The sequence below is a fragment of the Rattus rattus genome, chromosome 3, assembly GCF_011064425.1.
Source record: "Rattus rattus isolate New Zealand chromosome 3, Rrattus_CSIRO_v1, whole genome shotgun sequence".
Lineage (NCBI taxonomy): Eukaryota > Metazoa > Chordata > Mammalia > Rodentia > Muridae > Rattus > Rattus rattus.
The window spans coordinates 67,033,879-67,053,456 of NC_046156.1; the positions used below are offsets into that span (position 1 = coordinate 67,033,879).

General features: G+C 34.5%; 1 protein-coding gene across 1 annotated transcript in view; it reads right to left on the minus strand.

Annotated features, from left to right (window-relative positions):
• The window catches only part of Lrba (LPS responsive beige-like anchor protein), a 543,225-nt gene that overhangs the window by 241,741 nt on the left and 281,906 nt on the right, over positions 1-19,578 (minus strand). The window contains exon 38 of the mRNA XM_032898147.1: positions 5,731-5,855. Coding sequence (XP_032754038.1) covers positions 5,731-5,855 — 125 coding nt within the window. The remainder of the gene's footprint in view (positions 1-5,730; positions 5,856-19,578) is intronic.

Here is a 19,578-nt window from a genome sequence, read left to right on the forward strand (position 1 = left end):
ACACATTAAGTTGTAAGACATTTTCATTCACCTGTTAGGTTTTATTAGTGAATTGGTGCATTACATCCTCTTGATTTTCATAGATTTATAACTCCCTTCAAAGCAAAAATACTACTAATAAGGATATTACATAAGCACTTACCATATGCCACAGAGTGTTCAAATTATTTTACATATTTAACTTCTTTAATTCTTAGAAACCTGGTAATCCCTCAATTTCAGGTAAGAAAGCAGATTCAGAGAGTTTATATCATTTGCCTAAGGTAAAAAGACCCATGGTAACTACACTCAAGATGCAGAACCTGGTATGGTGGTACCAGAGTTTGAGGTCAAGCCCGCCTATCGTGCACCAGCTCTTAGACAGAAGAGAGCAACAGAAAAGGAAAACTACCGTGCAAATATAAATATTACTGAATTAAAGAATTACTTAATTCTTTGCTTCTTATAGTGAATTTAAATGAAGAATTATAACAAGTAAAATAACTTAAATTTTCTGATATCAAGTACATGAGACAAAGCATCAATCATTACTTTCTATAGGGTCACTGCCACACAGATCCCAAGGCACACCAAGTTTATTTGAAAAAGAAAACTGTTTAATCTGCAAACATTAAAAAAAAAAAACAAAACAGTTCTTGGTAGCAATGTGCAATGGTTTAAAATAGCCCAGTAAATAAATTCATTCATTTTAAATGGCTACTAAAAATATAATGTGTTATACCTCCCAACTGGGATTTGAAAGTTTTAAATATGTTCTCATCACGCTGACTCATAGTAAAACAAGGTACCTTTTGAATTAAATAGTTTCATGAAAAAAATTCTGTACTAAACTGTACTAAATGCATACAAACACCCACTTTAATTTATTTATTTACTTATTTTTACAGGCTCAGATTCTGGAATTGTTCAATCTCAACTGAAAAACCTCTTGTCATAGAAAATATGCAGCTCACTGATATTTGGAATGGCTTTCCTGTAATTAACTCCCCCTTGAGGATTTTAAGCTAGCAGCAGTAAAATTACCAACAGTTCTCTAATACACACCACATGCGCTGGTGCTCAATTCTCAGTGCTCTAATAGCTTTCTGCTAAAGAACTTTTTTTTCCCTTCAAAATTAGAACAAAACTTTCCCAAGCATAAAATAAAAGATAATTATCATGTTTATATGTTCTAGGGAAAGAAGTCATTTTACCTTTCATTTTTTGGGAAATCAACAATTATAAATAAGTATCGAATATTCTGAAGTCTAAAAGCCTAATTGAATGAAGTTAAGAAGACACTTTTAGTTCAAATTTAAACTCATAATTTTGCTATTAAAAGTTGTTAAAGAACATGACCATTGTTCATATTTTAATAATTTAACTGATACATTTATCTAATGCCATATTTTAATATTTATACTAACTTAATAATTAATCACATTGTTATACAGAATTAAAGAAGCTTATTCAAGGTGGTATCATTAACAAATCTTTACTTCACTGAAGCTAAGCAAAGCCTAAAAGAGAAGCTTGTCCTCAAAATATAAAATTCAGGTTCTTAAGATATGTACATGAAGTGACTTATCTGTACAACACAGAGCAGGTAAGTAAAACTGAAATATAATAACAATGAACACAGGAAAATATTTACCTACAACCTATCCCCTCTTAAAGACCCACTAAGCAGGCAATAGGAGTCTCTAGCATGACAGAGAAAGATGTTCATGTGTTAAGAAAGAGCTACTTTGTTTCAGAAAATGAAATTGCAATTGAGCTATAGGTATGACATCAGACATACGTAATATAATATAGGTAGCCTTGCAATGTGTTGTAAAGCAAACAGTGTAACTATATTCAGAACAGTGACACACAGAGTATCTCAGTCAACTATTATCTTGATCTAATTAGACCTCCTCTATAGTTAATCTCCTTAGGGTTTCCAGCCAATAAAATACACTCCAGAAAAACTGCCTGAAGTACAAAGGATAATTTTTTAAAAAATAAGCCAAGCACATATCCTAACGATGTTGGATTCTGTGAAAGTTTTAGATAGAGAATTTAGTACTCACTGATCCTATAAACAATAGTGAATAATATTGCTGAAATTACAAAAAAAAAATCTCACTTAGGATCTTTGCATGATGTGACATTCTTAGGAATCCAAATTATTAGTATCACTTTATACAATAACAGAATATTCTTAAAGCTATGTTAAGCGTTCCTCAAATATTTCCATCATCATGCACACTCTTTACAAAATAGAAATTAAATTGGATTCTGCTGTAATACAGTTGAATTAAAGAATATTTTCTTACTATTTATCATGTTTAACTATTTAACATATTTATCATTGCTTTAAGGAAAAAATTTTCCATTATATCTAACAATAAGCAGTTGAAGACACTGAATACTAACATGAAAATCCAACCAGTCTTCAACTAACCTAGGCTGTAGTCCTGTATACTCCAAGAATTACATTAGCCCTTTCTTAACTCAGTTTATCTTTAAAGAAAAAGTTAGACAAGACTTGAGCCTTACAATCCTTCTAGACATAAAATGCTCAGACCATAAATAAGCACCACACAGGACTCCATGCACTGGCAATATGTGAGGAACCATTATGACAGATTTCTCATACATTTTAAAGCTAGAAATAGAATAAAATGTCAAGAACCAAAGGTCCATCTTTTCTTGCTGATGTTACTATCCACAAATAACATTTAAACATAAGATAAAATATTTGCTTTAATTTTAAATCATGATACAGTTTCTGCAAAGTTAAAAGAACCTCCCATTATAACACGACTTTTATAAATAACCACTTTGGAGGGTCTCTGCTTGAAAAATTACCTAAAGCTCTTTTCCCCAAGCAAGTTAATGTGAACTTGGGAAGGGCAATTAAATTGTCAGAATTAAAAAATTTGTTTTTAACTAGAAGGTAGCCAGAAGTAGAGTCATGGGGCTGGTATTGATCGCACCAACAGAGGACATCACTCTTCAGGTATTTACTCTGCCACCTTTACACCAGAGGCTTTCCTTCAAACCAAATCAATCTACAAAAAAGATGGTTCACACCACCAAAATCCATCACTAATATCCAATGGCACTTCTATTCAGATGCCTTTCTCTAGCGATGATAACACAGCTCAAGAGGTTCTAAGAGTCTATATTTTTAAAATGTTTGCCTTTTTGTTAAATGAATTATAAAAAAAAGTCATAAAGCAATATAACACTAGCACAGCAGCCATAGAAATATCTACTTCTAAATTCAATACTGAACTCTACTGTATGTATCCAGGTTTAACTATAATTTTAATTGCTCTTTGACCAGAACGAATGTTTTATTTTGCATACTTGAGTCTTATGTTTGATAGCTTCCATTGTGTTTTGAGAATTATTCAAAAACTAAATATCATAATTAACACAAGATCAAGATTGAATGTCATTTTGATAAGTTATTTGATTTCATGAAAATCAAGTTAAAAATTAAGCTCTTTCCTTATAGAATATATTAGCATAAATTAGGCTGACATCAAATATAGTAACATTTGTATGAATTCATGTGCTTTGTCACTAAAGATAACAAAAACATACAAAGAATAAAGCACAGCTTTCATATTTTTATAAAGGAAGATTGTACTAAATATGTGTTTAACATATAAATATTAAATATAGTTCTATTAAACATAATCCATATCTTACTTGTAATACTTCTTCTGAGGAACAGATTTGGGTACTTTTTAAAAATAAATGCTTCATGCATTTTATGATTAACCATTATACAATTTATAAGATATTAGTAAATAAGAGAATTGCTTAAAATACCTTAATTCTATCAAATATCAAATACTCACAAAGATAAATAATATTGTATTAATATTTAATATCTATAAGAATAATGACAGCTGTGCCTAAATCAGTCTGAAAGTCTTATTAAGTATTACTAATCAATATTACTGCAGGTGCTTAGAATTTAGAAAGTTAGCATTTTATTTTAAAAGGTGAAGTTCAACAATAATTAAAATTTATTCAATAAAAATTATATAATACTTCAAAATGATAAAATGTACTTTTTAAATAAAAATGTATTTAAATGACTCTGTATTTAACCTATACTACTGCATTTTGAATTCAGTTACTGGCATTTCTCTGGTAATAGAATTTCTCTGGTGGTAAGCTGAATAAAGAAATATCAGCTTCTAAAATGCAGTTTTACGAAAGGAATCCTACCCTTCCTGATGTAAAAAGGAAACAATATAATTTTTGTTAACGTGGACACCAGAACTCACAACCTACTATTAATATGAGTTTAGAATAGAAAAATGTTATTAAATTTTAATTTTTAAACACACCTGATAATATCTGTGTGGTTGAAAGGATAAAATTGCAAACAAACTTTCTTAATGAAAAATATCATAACCAAAAAACAAAACAAAACAAAACAGAACCCCGAAGTTAAAAAATAAGAGGAAATATGTAACTCTGAAATCTGTGCCACCACACAGAAAGAATAGAACCTCACAGCGAAGTAGCCTAATTACTTCTTCATCATTTCCCCTTGCCACCCCCTGTAGTTGAAGACATAGGGCCCCAAGACTATTACTGCTTTTAGATCACTTTGTTATTGACTATTCTCGGTATGATCATTTATTTTAACAGACTGATGTCACATTTGGTGTTATATCTGATGACATATTGTGGACATTTTCTTCCAGAAACGGCTCTTTAAGGATGAGTGCAAGAGGTTAAATGGCCTGACTGAGGCCAAACCCAAGACTACAGATTTTTAATCTAAATTCTTAATATCATCACCTGCATTGAAACATGACCAGATAAACAGATATAATTTCTTTGTACCAGTTAGAAACAATAAAAATCAATGAAAATTCTTATTATCTCTACTGAATATAATTTTGCATTCATTTACTTGTGGTATTCACTGTCATTTCATCATAAACTACATGTTAAACTAATATCCTGAAGAGAGGTAGGAATGTGTCTATCTTAACAACTATAGATTTTGTTTAAACAAAGTAATTTTAATGTAGAGGGGGCATTTCCCCATTAATACATTTTAACTGGCCTTTAGAATTTCATAGAATAGCAAGGGCCATTCTCTGGTTAGAGAAGGTGTATTTTCAAAAGCTAGAGGCCTTTTGCTGTCCGTTTCAGTTATCAGACTTCTACCTAAATTGAATCACCATCATGTGCATCAGAACAAAAGGAGGAAATGTTTTGTTAAGCTCTGAAAACAAGATGGTAGAGAATAGGAACATATGAAAAGGTCTATTCTGTTGTCCATGAGCCATCAATCACAACTGCAAATCAAGGTCCAGCAAGTACCAAGGCACTTGGACATTTATTACCAACCCACGGCTGGAGGAGAGCTATACATACCAGATAGACCCTAGAAACCTATTTGGTTTGTAAATTCGGAGTTTCTTATGCTCGTGGATTTAAAGTCAGGCTTGAAGGAGTAATTTATTCAAAGCTGAATACGTTGCTTAAAAGGACAAATTCTGAAACAATGGGCTTATGTTCCTAAGTTTTGTATTTGTACTAAAACGAATAAATCTACCTGACACCATTTCATGGGATCCTGTGCAAAATGTATCTCTCTAACCCTTTGTGGGGTAAGACACCAGGAAATGTGCTGTTAAACATTCTGATGTGTATTTAAGAAGTTATACTCTTCACCACCGAGTACTGAACCTGCTGCTATTGGCAACGAATGGTTTAAACACTGACCATGTTCCACGGCTGTTTTTAGTGTCGCTTCAGGATGTGTCGATCCTAGAGGGTTACGCACAAATCGTCGCCGGCGCCTCAAGTCATCTTCCCAGTAGTCAAGGCGCCAGAACTCACGAGGACGACTACAATGAAACAGAGACGCCACATATGTTAGCAATTATCAAACAGCGTGGAAGCACTGACTCTCTGCATAGAGCGCTCCTTGTTTGCTCTGCCTTCCCCCCTCCTTCCTCTTAATTCTCCCTGCATCTCACACTCTGCTTCTGCAATCTTTAACTTAGGTATGTCCTTGAAAATAACAATATCACCTTCTCGTCTAAGGAACTCCTTTCCCTTTTCTTGGAAGGTGAAATGAGCACTAAATACATCATTTTGAAATGAATTGCTGACAGTGTGATCAGTTTCCCCACACTCTCGTGGCATGTGCTCTGATCTCAGCCTCATTTCAGCCTCAGCAGGGCACCTTTCTCTGTGGCTGCATTTATAAACCAGAATAGGAAAAGGCTATTATAAATATGGTATAGCATTACCTATATTAATCAAAGTCTGTCCCCCTTCATTTTTCTTTCTAATTTGTGCCTTTTTGCACAAGGTCAGTAAATCATACGATGAATTCTTGGTCCAGAAAGTGTTAACTTTAATGAATATCTCAGTTACATGGTTATGTATGTGATAATAAAATATTACTCTGTTTAGATGTGCAGGAATTTAATTAAAATAATCTCTTAAAATATTCATTACATTTAGCCCCTGAGGCTTAGAACAACACAAGAAAATGCATTTCTTTTCCATTTACTGTTTTTAAATAAACCATTCTTGTGGAGTGAAACAGCAATCTATTTTCAAGCAAATCAGATTGAATTTCTGTTTTATGTAGCCTGTTTTTCTATTTAATTAAAAACTACATGCTATATGATGTGTAATAATTACTATATTGAAAGCATACTCTTGAAATTTATTTTTTTAAAATCCAAGTTCTATGATATTTGCCCAATTACATAGATCTTTTATATGGCAACACATAAATGTCAAGTTTCTCTGCTGTTAAATACCCACATACTACCATGCTGAAAAATATTTTATAAAGAAAATACTAGTATAGAGCTTTATTTTTGTTACATAGAGAAAAAATTTGCTGGAGAATATATTTATTCACTAAAGATGTACAGCATGAAAACCTGTGAGTTTCAAAAATGAAATAAAAACATATTCATAATTAAAACTTCTGCAGGAATGACTAATAAAAAACAAAAATCTTACTTGTATTTCATGAGCTAATAAAACTGTACCTGTCAGCTTTGACAAATTAATACTCTTTACCAGCTGACAATCCCAAAATACCCAAATAAAGTCAACCTCATTTTAATGTTTTAAAGATACCATCTATAAAAAGAAGTTGGTAACTGGTATTGATTATTGGTTAAAAGTTAAGTTGTAAAAGCACAGAGAACAAATAGTACATTACTTAAAGAAAATACTTTAAAAGTAGTAGGAATCCAATAACCTTTTCAGAGAATATAGAGGAAGCAAGAACATCAAACATCTCCTTTGTTGATTTTGATCATGCATGAGAAGGAGAAATGCTATCAGAATGAAATGCAAAAGTGTGTGAATACTGTGGTCCTTAAAAAGAAAAACTAGAATTCATTTACTTCTTTACTTCATTGTTTGGGTACTAATACAATGATATAATTTCAAAATAAATTTACAATACATACAAACTAGGTACACAAGCACAAGACAATTGTTTGAACCCAGTTAATGACATAAAATTCCCCTTAGTTGAGAAGGAAAAAGGCAGTACGCAGATGGTTGTGTGCATAGCTTTGATAGTCAAAGAGCTGGGATAGGTACTTCATCATTCTGCCTTGCTACATTTATCTGTTAAAATTATTATCAAATATCAGCCAGGATGCAGTAGTGAACCCCAGGCTGCTCCTTGTCTTTAGGGGAATGATACAATGAAGGCCTATTCATCAGTCCAGCAATCGGCACCAGTAATTAGTTCCCTAGACTGAGATTTGCTATAAAGCCTATTTCAGTCAGTACCACAAACATATGATGGTGTGAAGCTAATGAAAGCTGCTAAAATTTGTTAACCTTTTCTATCATCAATCCTTCTAAAACCCTATGCTTCAGTATTATGCAAAGGTAGTAAATTATTAATTTGTCATTAGTTCATCTTTCTACATTGTCTGTCAAATTAAATGATGTCATTCTTCTCGATAACAATTAAAATTATAAGAGATGCTAACTTACTATGATAAAACTATTACTAAATTAGGCAACAAAAGATTCTACCATAATGCGTACAGTGAAATCAAGTCCAATGTGTTTTAAGGCAATTGCACAATGTTATTATGTATAAAAATTTGAAAAATTAGTAAAAATTACTCACAAATTGGCCTGTAACTCAAAGAATATTCAATGTGAATATTAACCAAAGTAAAAGGGAAATAGGAAAATAGTTACTTATAGGCTCTAACACTAATTTTTAAAAAGCCAAACTGATGATTTTGGGCTGACAAAATAAAACCACCAATGTTCTAGGAACTGGAAAATTAAATCACGTAGAAAAAAGTTTATAAGGATAAATTTAATTTGGTAGCTACATATATGTGTGTCTTCAAATACGTTTTATTGAAACTTTAAAAACACTCAGATGTAATCGTAACAAGGATCTGTGCACATCAGAATGCTAACATTTGTAACCTCCTGGGCCCTTATCACCTAAAAGTCATTTTCTTAACAAGATTTGATTAAGAAAATCTGAAGATAAAGCTAGTATTACTCATTTCAGAGCACATACATGGAAAGAATTTTTTAAAAAATCAAAGTTTCTCTTTTATCCTACTATATTTTATTTGGTTAGGTTAGATTATCATCTCCTAGAAGCCTGTTCTTCTCTAATGAGAGACAAAGGGAGCAGATCCAGATAGGAGAGGATGTAGGGAGGAACTGGGAAGAGTAGAGGAAGAATAAAATCTATTCAGATTATACTGTATGAGGAAAGAACCTGTATTAATAAAAGGGATTACCCAGGAAGCCAGAAACTCCAAGGCATCTTTGGCAGAGTCTGCATCCAGAGCAAGGCTCCGTGTGATGTGGAGTAGGAAGCTGTGCAGAGCAGGCGGCTAACCGAGCAGCTAGCTGTTGGTCTCATTGGTGGGAACTGGCACTGCTTAATTTTCTCAAGGAAAAAACTCGCTTTTTAAAAATATTTCAGAAATTGCTAGCATAAAGTTATTTACATAGAAATGAACCTAGTCCTATTTCTAATAAGATTCCAAAGATATTTGAACTGATAGTGTTTAAGTCTGTGTTTGGTAACACCTAGAAATATTTAATACTTTCTTCAGAAGACATAAAGATACTGTAAAAATCTGTAAAGATACTGTATGCAGGCCCTGGGAAGACGGCTTACTGGATAAAGTGACTACTTCACAAGCATAAGAACCCAAGTTGGAATCCCCAGGACCTACATAAGAATCATAGCCCCAAACATGTTGCCTGTAATCCCAGCTCAGGGAGGTGGAGACAGGAAGCTGAAGGTAGATCTCTGAAAGGGGAGTTTAGCCAAGTCAGAGAGGTCCAGACAGACCAAGAGATCCTACCTCAAAAACTAGGTCTCAAGAAATAGTAGAAGACATGCATTGTGGTTTTTTTGGCCCCATGCACAGTCATGTGCATATACACACCCACATGCAAACATATCCATATACCAGATTTGTGAGACATAAGCGTTAAAACCAGAGACTATCTGGTTTCCAAAAGGTATCAATAGCCCTGATCAAAGCTGGATGCTGAAATTATCATGTAGGTAGAGTAGGCTTTTCTAATATTCCTTAAAAAAAATCCCTTCATCAAGGCTGGGAAGTTGGCTCAATGAGTAAAGTACTTGCCCGGAAAGCATGAAGTCATTAATCTAATCTCCAGCATCCATATAAAAGGCTAGGAGTAGTGAAGTATACTTGCAGTACCAGGGGAAAGACATGGCTAGGGCTCAATGGCACAGCGGGCCTAGCCTAATCAGAGAGCCTCAGCTACCAGTAAGATACCTTCTGAAAAACAAGGTGGGTGGCATCTACAGTACTAAATTTCCATATGACTTTTTCTAAATGTCTTTATTCCCTCTTCTATCCTGTTCTCCTAACCCAGTTTCCATTTATCCTGTTTCCTTATACTCAATGATGCTTATCTTTTCTCCCTTGAAATACCCACCCTACGCCCGCTTACTAATTTCTTGACCTCTATGGGTATTCTGAATGAAACACACATATCTAAGATGCAGAGACTTAAAAAAAAAATTGGACATCTGGGTTTCTGATCTGGGTAATCTCATTAAGAATGATTATTTTGAGCTCAATTCATTTATTTATAAATTTTGTAGCTATATTTCTCCATTTTTCTCTCCCTATTTTTCTCTCACACACACATACACAGACACAGACACACACACGACTCTTTTACATATATGTGATTATATACACATCACCTTTACTGCACCAGGACAATCTACATAAAAGAATGTAAAATGCTATTTTCAACTTAACTGTATGGAATAGACACTGTACTATACTAACAGGATTGTGGATACTCCTGAAATCGGAGAAGTGAGTATACTCGGCATGAGTGAGTGACCTATTCACGGTGATCAGCGACTTCATTAGGTAATGCATACGTGAGAACTAACCAACTGAGTACCAACTAAAAATGAAGTATTAGACAGAACAAAACAAAACACAGTAAGGTTGAATTTATATTCATTCATTCACTAACTGTTGGGTGCAATATGAAGGAATTCAATTACTATTTTTACAGGCAAATTACATGAGATTTAAAGTTCAGTTCTCCTTAGAGAAACTATGGGAAGGAAGCCAACCAGGTAACTAATATACTGTAAATAGATGGGTAATATAACACAGGATAAAATATTTTCTAATAATAATTATTAAATATTCACTTTGAGACAACCTTTGAAGCAAAAAAGTTATTAAGATGTTTTCAAGGAGAGCTCTCCTGCCTCCATGGAGAATACAACTGTGAAAATAAATAAAAATTCACAAAATTATGTGTAAGAATGCAGAGACTCTTTGATACAACTAGCGAGCAGCACAATTCCAGAGAGCACTGTTTGGAGCAAAATTTGTGTTGATGGTGTGCTGTGGGGGATGCAATGGTCCTTCTGAGCTAGTCCACGACACACAGACCAAGCCAGGGTCCTCAGGACAGCCGACCTCGTCCCTTCACATACGAAGCTCAGATTCCTTTCTTTTCCCCTGCTGGGTTTAAACCCAGTAACACTGACAGTTGTTTGCTATAGTAAAAAGTAGTCATCAGGAAGAGGTCTAAAATCAAAATAACTCAACGCTTTAAAAAATTAATCATGTATAAGGAATATTTAAATCTGTCTGAATAAGCTCACTAAGCTTATGATGAATTATTAATACAGATTGTTTCCTGGATGTTGGTTTACTAGAGTATAATAGTTTGCAGTGGGCATTAATTACTGAAATCAGTGGTTGGGATTAGGTACCTTAAATACTATAATGGAAATGAGATAACATCTATTGTTAAATGAGTGGAACATGTGTGACTATCATCTACTGGTTTTTAGTGTCATTATAATGAAACGAATCTATGTCAATAAAAGAATGTTAGTTTTAAAAAGAAAAGCTCTCACAACACAACACTTTTAGAAAACGTTTCTGTTTCCACCTTCCCTACTTTGCTGTGACAACACCTGATAAATCCTGATAGCTTTAACAGAAGTCAGTGGTAAATTCTTCCAGCCAGGGCAGAGCTCTGCACCCAGGAGAATTTTAGCACATCGTATTTTGTATTCAATTTATATAACCAAGTATTTTAAAATTCCTGTATCTGGAAAGCTTCTATTTCCATATTTTTAGATTTAAAAAATTCATGGTAGGCATTAGCTACAACTTAAATAAATGATAATCCTTGAAAGCAGTAAACATTTGCAGTGCACTGCCAGCTGGAAGGTGGAAGAGCCCACTTTCCCTAAGGGCTTCACTGTGTATCAATCTCAGAGGAATAATGTGCAGGTAGGATATATGGTACCATACAATGTGAGTGAATGTGTTCTCTCACAAAGTGAAATCTATGGTGCCTTCATGCAGATAGAAAAACATTAGTGGAAACCTCTGCTTAGTAAGAATCCACTGTGAGTCAAGCAAGGTGACCTATGTACTGTGTAGTCTTAATAAAACGGACAAGGAACAAAGCTAAAACCAGAACCTCCAACTGTGGGATTCCCAGAAGATTTTCTAAAGGAATATTCTTGCTGTCCTGAGGCTTGACACGTAAATTTTACACAAACTAGAGACATTAGAGTATTTGTATTGTACTGAATTATATAGTATGATAATTGTTACAGTCCTGAGTTTTATGTTTTCAGAATAGCTATTTACTTTTAAAATCCCTTAGATATTCATCTTCAATTATAATTACTATTTCATAAAAAGTAATGCAGACAAACCACTTACTGAAGAAACCCTCTAGGAGGCATTCCCTGGTTGCTACAAACCTGCTCATCACTTCCTGATTTACTTAGCCTTTCTCTTAGGAAGTATAAGCAAATCAAAAATAAGAGATAATTATACCATCAACTAAATCTCTGACACAATGTAAATAAAACTTAAAGGATGCCATCAAAATTATTGTTGAAACGTAACTAAGTATAACAATGCATTAAATAGACACATTTATTGCTTTCTGCAAATCAGAAAAACACCTTATGATCAAGACTCCATGACCTGTATGATTAAATACTACTCTCATTATTTTGAAGGTGAAGAAATCATCACTGACTTCTAAAGCAATGGAGTTTTCACAACATGGCATTTGTTCCACACTATCTTGTTGGTTACTACTACAGCTAGGATCAAAATACTAATTAACCTTGCCTAGGAAGATTGAGAGTTTCATTAGCTCTTCAATGATGATCTGTTCTGTAAGTTCAGTGTGGAGAAGGGGTTTTGTCTATCTCATTACCAAGCACAGTAACTGTTACAAAGAAGACAATAAATAAATGACTAAAGAATGAATAGATGACTTTTAAACAGAAACTTAAATAATAAATAGAATCTGCTGGACAAAACAGAGAGGGCATTACAAGCCAAAGAGCTGGCACAAGTGAATGCATGGGGACAAAGAACACTTTTACCTTGAGAAATTCAGGTATGATCACTGCAAGGCAGCCTCAAGAAGGCAAAAACTGACCTGTGACATGGGATTGGGTAGCAGTGCTTAAAGGCCTTAGGATGTTTATTAAAGAACCTGTTACTAGAACTTGGATTCAACAGAGACAATAGGGGCTCTCAAATCAGGAGATGAACTTATTAGCTTTGTGATTTATATGGAAGCAAAATGAAGAGGACTGAGTTAAGGCAATGGGGATGTAGACTAGAGGTCAAGTTTTAAAAGAGAGCTGTCTGAAGTAGAATAGATAAAGCCTCTCATGGGTGGGAAAGAAAAGGAAGGAGATAATAATAAAGGCAAGTGTCCTGAAATAATGAAGATGTTATTTGCATGAAATGAATAATAAACAGTTGTGGATTGAAATAATAACTCAAGTCTTGGATGCCTATAACACTTAGACAAGTACTTGGAACAGGAAAATAATATAACTCTGGGTCCTGAAACAAAATGAAATTATATGCTCTATCAGATTTGGGGACTGGCTTCCTTATCTTAGTTTGACTTTTGGCTTCAACCATAGAGTAAAATGTACTGCTCACACTTCTGTTCTCTGTCTCCATCTTCCTTCTCTCTTGTCATCTTTCTTCTCTCTATTCTCCATTCCAACTCCAATTATTTTCTCTGCCTACGTCCTTGCTTTCTGTGGTAAGGATTAAATACAAGCTGGCACACATGCTAATCATGCATTGCACCCAAAGCCCAGACTGCACATTCTTTCTAATTATTGAATAGGCATTTCATTGAATACTCTACATTATGTTCAGATGTGCTGAAATATTATTGGGGCCCAATAATATGACTACTCTTCCCAAGCGCATCTGTTTAACCGCAGTGCATTTCACTATGTAGCACTTTACCCTCTCACTTCCCCCTTTTTCACAATTTTATTCTCATTATGAAAAACAAAAGTTGAGACATGACTAAGCAGTTATGATGTCCAGGTGAGCCTGGAAGTCATTACTTCCAGACAACACAGATCTGTAAAATGGTACAAATCCCACTTTCACCTGCTAATTCAATAACGTCCTGGGAGTAGAAAAAGACTTGGTTAGATTTATTTTCAAAATTTAGGACTGATCTGATTAAAGGAGCAAAAGATGAAGGCTAAGGAAATAGACTAGTCTCCTGAGAATGTCTGGAAGGATAAACCTCTGCTAGAACACAACAAACAGAACAAATAGGACAGTTCCATCAGTGGTGCAGCACAATGGCAGCCCCATTAGATTATATAAGTTCAGTGATGTCACTGTCTTGGTTTCTGTAACTCCTCTTTGTGATGTTCACAAATAATGAATTCCTTTATAAATGGTACATTTATAAAAACATATTGCTGTACTGCAGGGATGTATACCCGTATATATAATTAATTATATCATTGCCATACATTATTACATAAAACACAAAACTGCATGTATGTATTACAGGGATACTGTATGATGTTTCGATACAGATAAATAGTATTGTATAATATTTAAACCAGGTTAAAAAGTAGCCACCTGGGCCAACACCATTTGTCTATGGTAAAAACTCTCAAACTTTGCTACCCAATAATCTACCTTCAATTTCCATGAGATTAGCCACTTGAGATATCAATTGTTGAAATGAGATACTTGCCCTTCTGTGCCTAGCTTATTTCACTTAAAATAATGATCTCCAGTTCCAGCTACATTGTCATAAATTACATGTTACCCAACTTTTTAAACATCTATTCTGTGTATATGCCATATTTACTTTATCCACTCATCACTTCGTGGGCATTTAGGCTGATTCTCTTTTCTAGTGTATTGTACAGTGTCTCAATAAACGTACAAATGTACGTATCTTTGACACACTGATTTTCATGCTGAAAAATCATCAGGGTTAAAATTCCAGGAAAAAATATAAATATTAGCTTTATTTTCAACTTTTCGATATTTCCCCCCTTAAACACTATGCTAGTTTATGTTCCAGCCAACCAGATCTTTTCCTCTGCTTCTTCTCAGTATAAATTATCTTTACTTTTCTGTTAACTGTTAATCTTAACAGGGTGAGGTGATACCTATATTAGATCTACATTTCCTGGTGATTAATGATATTGTATGTTTTTTTCCTATAGACTTTATCCATTTGTTTATTGTTTTTGTCATTTGTGTTCTATTTGGAGAGGGGGAGTCAAATTATGCACCCATGGCTAACCTCATGCTATACAGTCAAGGTACTCTCAGATTGGTGAGTGCCCTGATTTTACTCTAGAGTTCTCAGATTACAGGAGTGCCATCACTTTGAATATCTGCTGGCCATCTCAATGTCTTCATTGGGCAATTTGTCTATTTATATATTGCCTATTATTTAACTGGGTATTTTATCAATTATACTTTTGGAGATCATATATATATATATATATATATATATATATATATATATTCTGGATGTTAACCTCGTGTCAGATGTTCACAACTATTATGATTTTGTTTTCCCCACTCTATGATCATCAATATTGGTATTTTAATAGATAATGTACTCGGAATATTTCAAACTATATTAAGTAGTAACGACATTTTAACAACATTGACTATGGAAATATTTAAGAAGGGAATCTTTCCATTCTTGGAGGGTCCTCTTAAATTTCTTTAGTCAGTGTTTTATAATTTTTGTAGTATGCTAAGTCTTATTTTCCTATCAATTGATAATAATTAATAAATATTCCCAGTTCCTTTATATAGTACTGTTAAGAATTTCAGCTTGTATTAAAATATGCCTAAAATAAAAGAATGTGAAAACCATCTTCAGCCTTCAAACTACAGTCATTGGTGGGAGGATGAGAACATAAAGGCATGCATGACTGGACTGCACAATGTGTGTGTAGAAAATGACTGGACACAGTGAAGCCATGCTCTTTATATTATGACCTGTGAAACCAACCAGTTTTCACTAGTAATCTGCACTGTCACCTTAATTGGATTTACTCATGGAGATGAGTCTCTAGGTGTCTCTATGACTGGTGTTCAAAGGGATTAACTGAGGATGGAAGATAGCCCAAAGTGTTAACAGCACCATTCATAGCTGAGGTCTCAAGCTGAAGAAACAGAAATGATTCATCTCTCTCTTTGCTTCTTGGCTGTGGATAAAATATGACCAGCCACCTCATACTTCTAGAGACATGCCTTCCTTTCTTAAGCTGATTTTATCAGGTATTTTTTTTTTAACACAACGAGGAAAGTAATTAACATACCCACAATGTTGTAGGCAGATTATCAGTATTTTACCAGTGATTTCATTTAATTCTAAAAATAGCCTTACAAATTATAGTTATAAGTCATAGTTTCCAGGTGAAGAACTGAAACTGGAGAAATTAAAATGATTTAGCTAATAATAAACAGAGGGTGACCTTCCATCTAAGACACCCCATTACTCAAGTGGTTGTAGACTGTTTTAGCTAAGATATTCATGTTGGGCTCACTAATACTCTCATTATGACAATTTATTATATTGATATGCATTTAAAGTTCTCTTCTGTAAAATGGCAGACTTAAAAAGACTAAACCGAATTTCTATTCTTTGGATAACCATCAGTATACATCCCAATAACAATCATAATATCTACAACTTTACCAGCTTTAGCATCAATTAAAGCTGAAACAGCACGATTATACACCACCAAGAAATACAAGATTCTCTTACATGGAACAGATTTTAAACAAATCAAGATGAATGCTCAGTAGGAAGCCGCTATTATTCCCTGAATATTTCTACCCAAATATAGAAGAACTAGATGCTTTAAAAATATCTATGAAGCAACTTCATATCCACAGACGACTATTTTGACATTTAGAATATTTCTTTCTCCCAAGCCAAGGCCACGGATTTTTTTTTTAATTCTTAAGATAATAAAGTATAAAAACAACAACAAAAAGCAAAGAAATGCTATTTTCCATAATAAAATACTATATCTTTAAATAAACAAACCTTTGTGTGTAGGAACAACCTATCATAATCTAAAAACTTTCAGTGTTTAATCCAAAACTCTCAGAGAAATATAGAATCAAATTAATGATCTAAACCAGCAAATGAGAAAAGTATATGTCCTGTGCTTTTAGGTAAATTGAAGCATTAACAAATGCTATGTGCTCCTATCCACAAGGGACAATAGAGTTATTAAGTTTCACTTCCAGGTTCTAAAGACGGTTGGAAGCCGATTCTCTGAATAGTTTCTGTCATCTCCTAAAACATTCTGGTTCTTTCAATTTTGAAGCAATTATTCACATTCTGAAGTGATTGATTTCTCCTCCCTCTCTACTTCATTTCATTTTTTTCCTGGTTCTCAATTATCAATCCTCCACAGCTTATTCATGTACAGATTATTTTCTGAGTACCACTAGTACTGGGAGGACTCTGATAATGATAGATACACAAACATGAAGACAGTGTAGCCTTTAATTACAAGACACTTATAACCTAGTGTGTTGTCTAGCTTATGTCCTTGATCTGACATTGCCATAACGTTGTTATACAAAGTTATTAGAAGCAAAGTTGCCAGAATTAATTGAGGCCTGAGAACTGGGATTGAGAAAATGCATCTAAAAACCTGGCCTGTAGTCTATCCAGTATTATCTTAATTAACAGTTAGTGTAGGAGGACTTCCCACAGAGAGTGGTGCCATCCCTGGGCTGGGGGTCTGAGGATCTATAAAAACAAGTTAAGCAAGCAATGGGGAACAAGCAAAAAAGCAGCACTCCTTCATGGCCTCTGCATTAGCTCCTGCCTCCAGAATCCTGATGTGAATTTCTGCTCTGACTTCCCTAAGTGATAGAATGTGATCTGAGAATACCTTCCCAAGTCACTTATGGAGATGACTTAACAGCACCAATAGAAACATAATAAAGACAGTAACTACTTAAATAGGATGAAATAACCATATAATTATTTGGCATAAAATCCAACACCATAACACCTAGGAGTTTATGAAGATCCAAAATAAACAAACAAAAAAGAAGTGCTAACTCTGGTTGGAGAGATCAGGAAAAGGTGTTAAAGAGAACAGAAGATCTTGAGAAACACACTTGAGATGGATGAAGTTTAAACTGATATACACAGAGTTCATCTAGGATTTTCAAAGAGATTTGATCAGTGTGCAAAGTCCAGAGAACTAGAATTAGCTGCTTAGTTGGTCCAGTAGGAAATGAGATAAACACAAAACACCAAGCTTACCATAAAAGACAAGAGGTGTAAAATACTCTACACTCATTCATGTACCAATAAATACTTATTGATCACCAGTGATAGCACAATAACCTGTGTCAGGCACCTGAGATGCAAATTTTGTTTTGTAGCAAACAATCATTGTTTTCAATGACCCCATACTCCAGTGAGAGCAACAGGTGCAGGAAGAGATATTTACATATTAAATGTGCCCTAAGAACACACAGGAATAGGGCATTATGTAAAGCAAGAAACAGGTTTCTCCACTAACAAATTGGCATACACTAATGGCAGATGCTTTTCAGGAGAGGAAGAAGAAAACCTATTGGAGCACCAGTGAAAGGGGAGGCCCTTGGTCCCGCCAAGGTTGGACCCCCACTGCAGGGGAATGTTGAGAGGAGGGGTGGAGGTAAGGGGGAGTGGATGGAGGAAACATACTTATGGGGGAGGGGGAGGGAATAGGGGGTTTATGGACAGGAAACCGGGAAAGGGAATAACATTTGAAATGTAAATAAAGAAATATATCCAATAAAAAAAATAGAAAAAGAAAACCACAGTTTTTCAGGGAGTAACACAAGCAAAGGCCAAGCAAGTAAGAAACACAGAGAGCAGGTCACAGCTGAGTGTTTCCGGAATTCCTGGAAAGTAGAAAGCACGAAGTGGCCAAGCAGTAATTTGCAAAATGGAAAGAGCCAGGTCATGAAGAAGAGTCTGGTGGAAACTTTTTTTTGTTTGTTTGTTTTTTGTTGTTGTTGTTGTTTTCCTTTGTTTGTTTTTTAAGGCCAACCAAAAGCTTTTTACCTGGAAGCCTCAGAGAAGAAAGCTTCCCCCAGCACTGGATTTGATGATGTACAGCTAATTATCTGCATGCTTTGCTCCTGGTCCCAAGCTAGTCATACTTTATGTGTATTGCCTTCCCACTGTGACCATAGATCTCTATCTGGCATCTTGAGCTACGGTTCTTTTCAGATCTTTCTGCTGAAATCTTACTTGAAGAAAGGTGGGGAAACCTTATAGACATTTCCCACTAAGTAAATCCAGTCTATGCCAAGATTGTTCTCCCACTTTAAGTTTCCTCTCCCACCTCAAAGTCCATTAACACTGCTTAAGCCATCAGTTTCAGGATCTCTGGAATGAGTCCAACATTTACAGAGATCTGTGAGGAATGCAAAGAAATAAATTTAAGGCAAGAAACACTGGAAATGAGAAAACAAGGAAAAGGTTACTAGAACACAAAGGTGAATCTATGTAACTCCCAGCTAGATCTCCTGATGGTTAATGAGTTGCGTGGTTGCTGTCTTCAGCAATAAGGACTTCCTGTCAGGTTGTAAGAGTAACCCACTGTCTTGGCTAAAGCCTGGGTTGTTTGGGTATGTCGATAGGAGTCATTTGGCCAACATAAACTGGGTATAACCTAGTCCTGGTACTGGAAGCTTCATTTGGTGA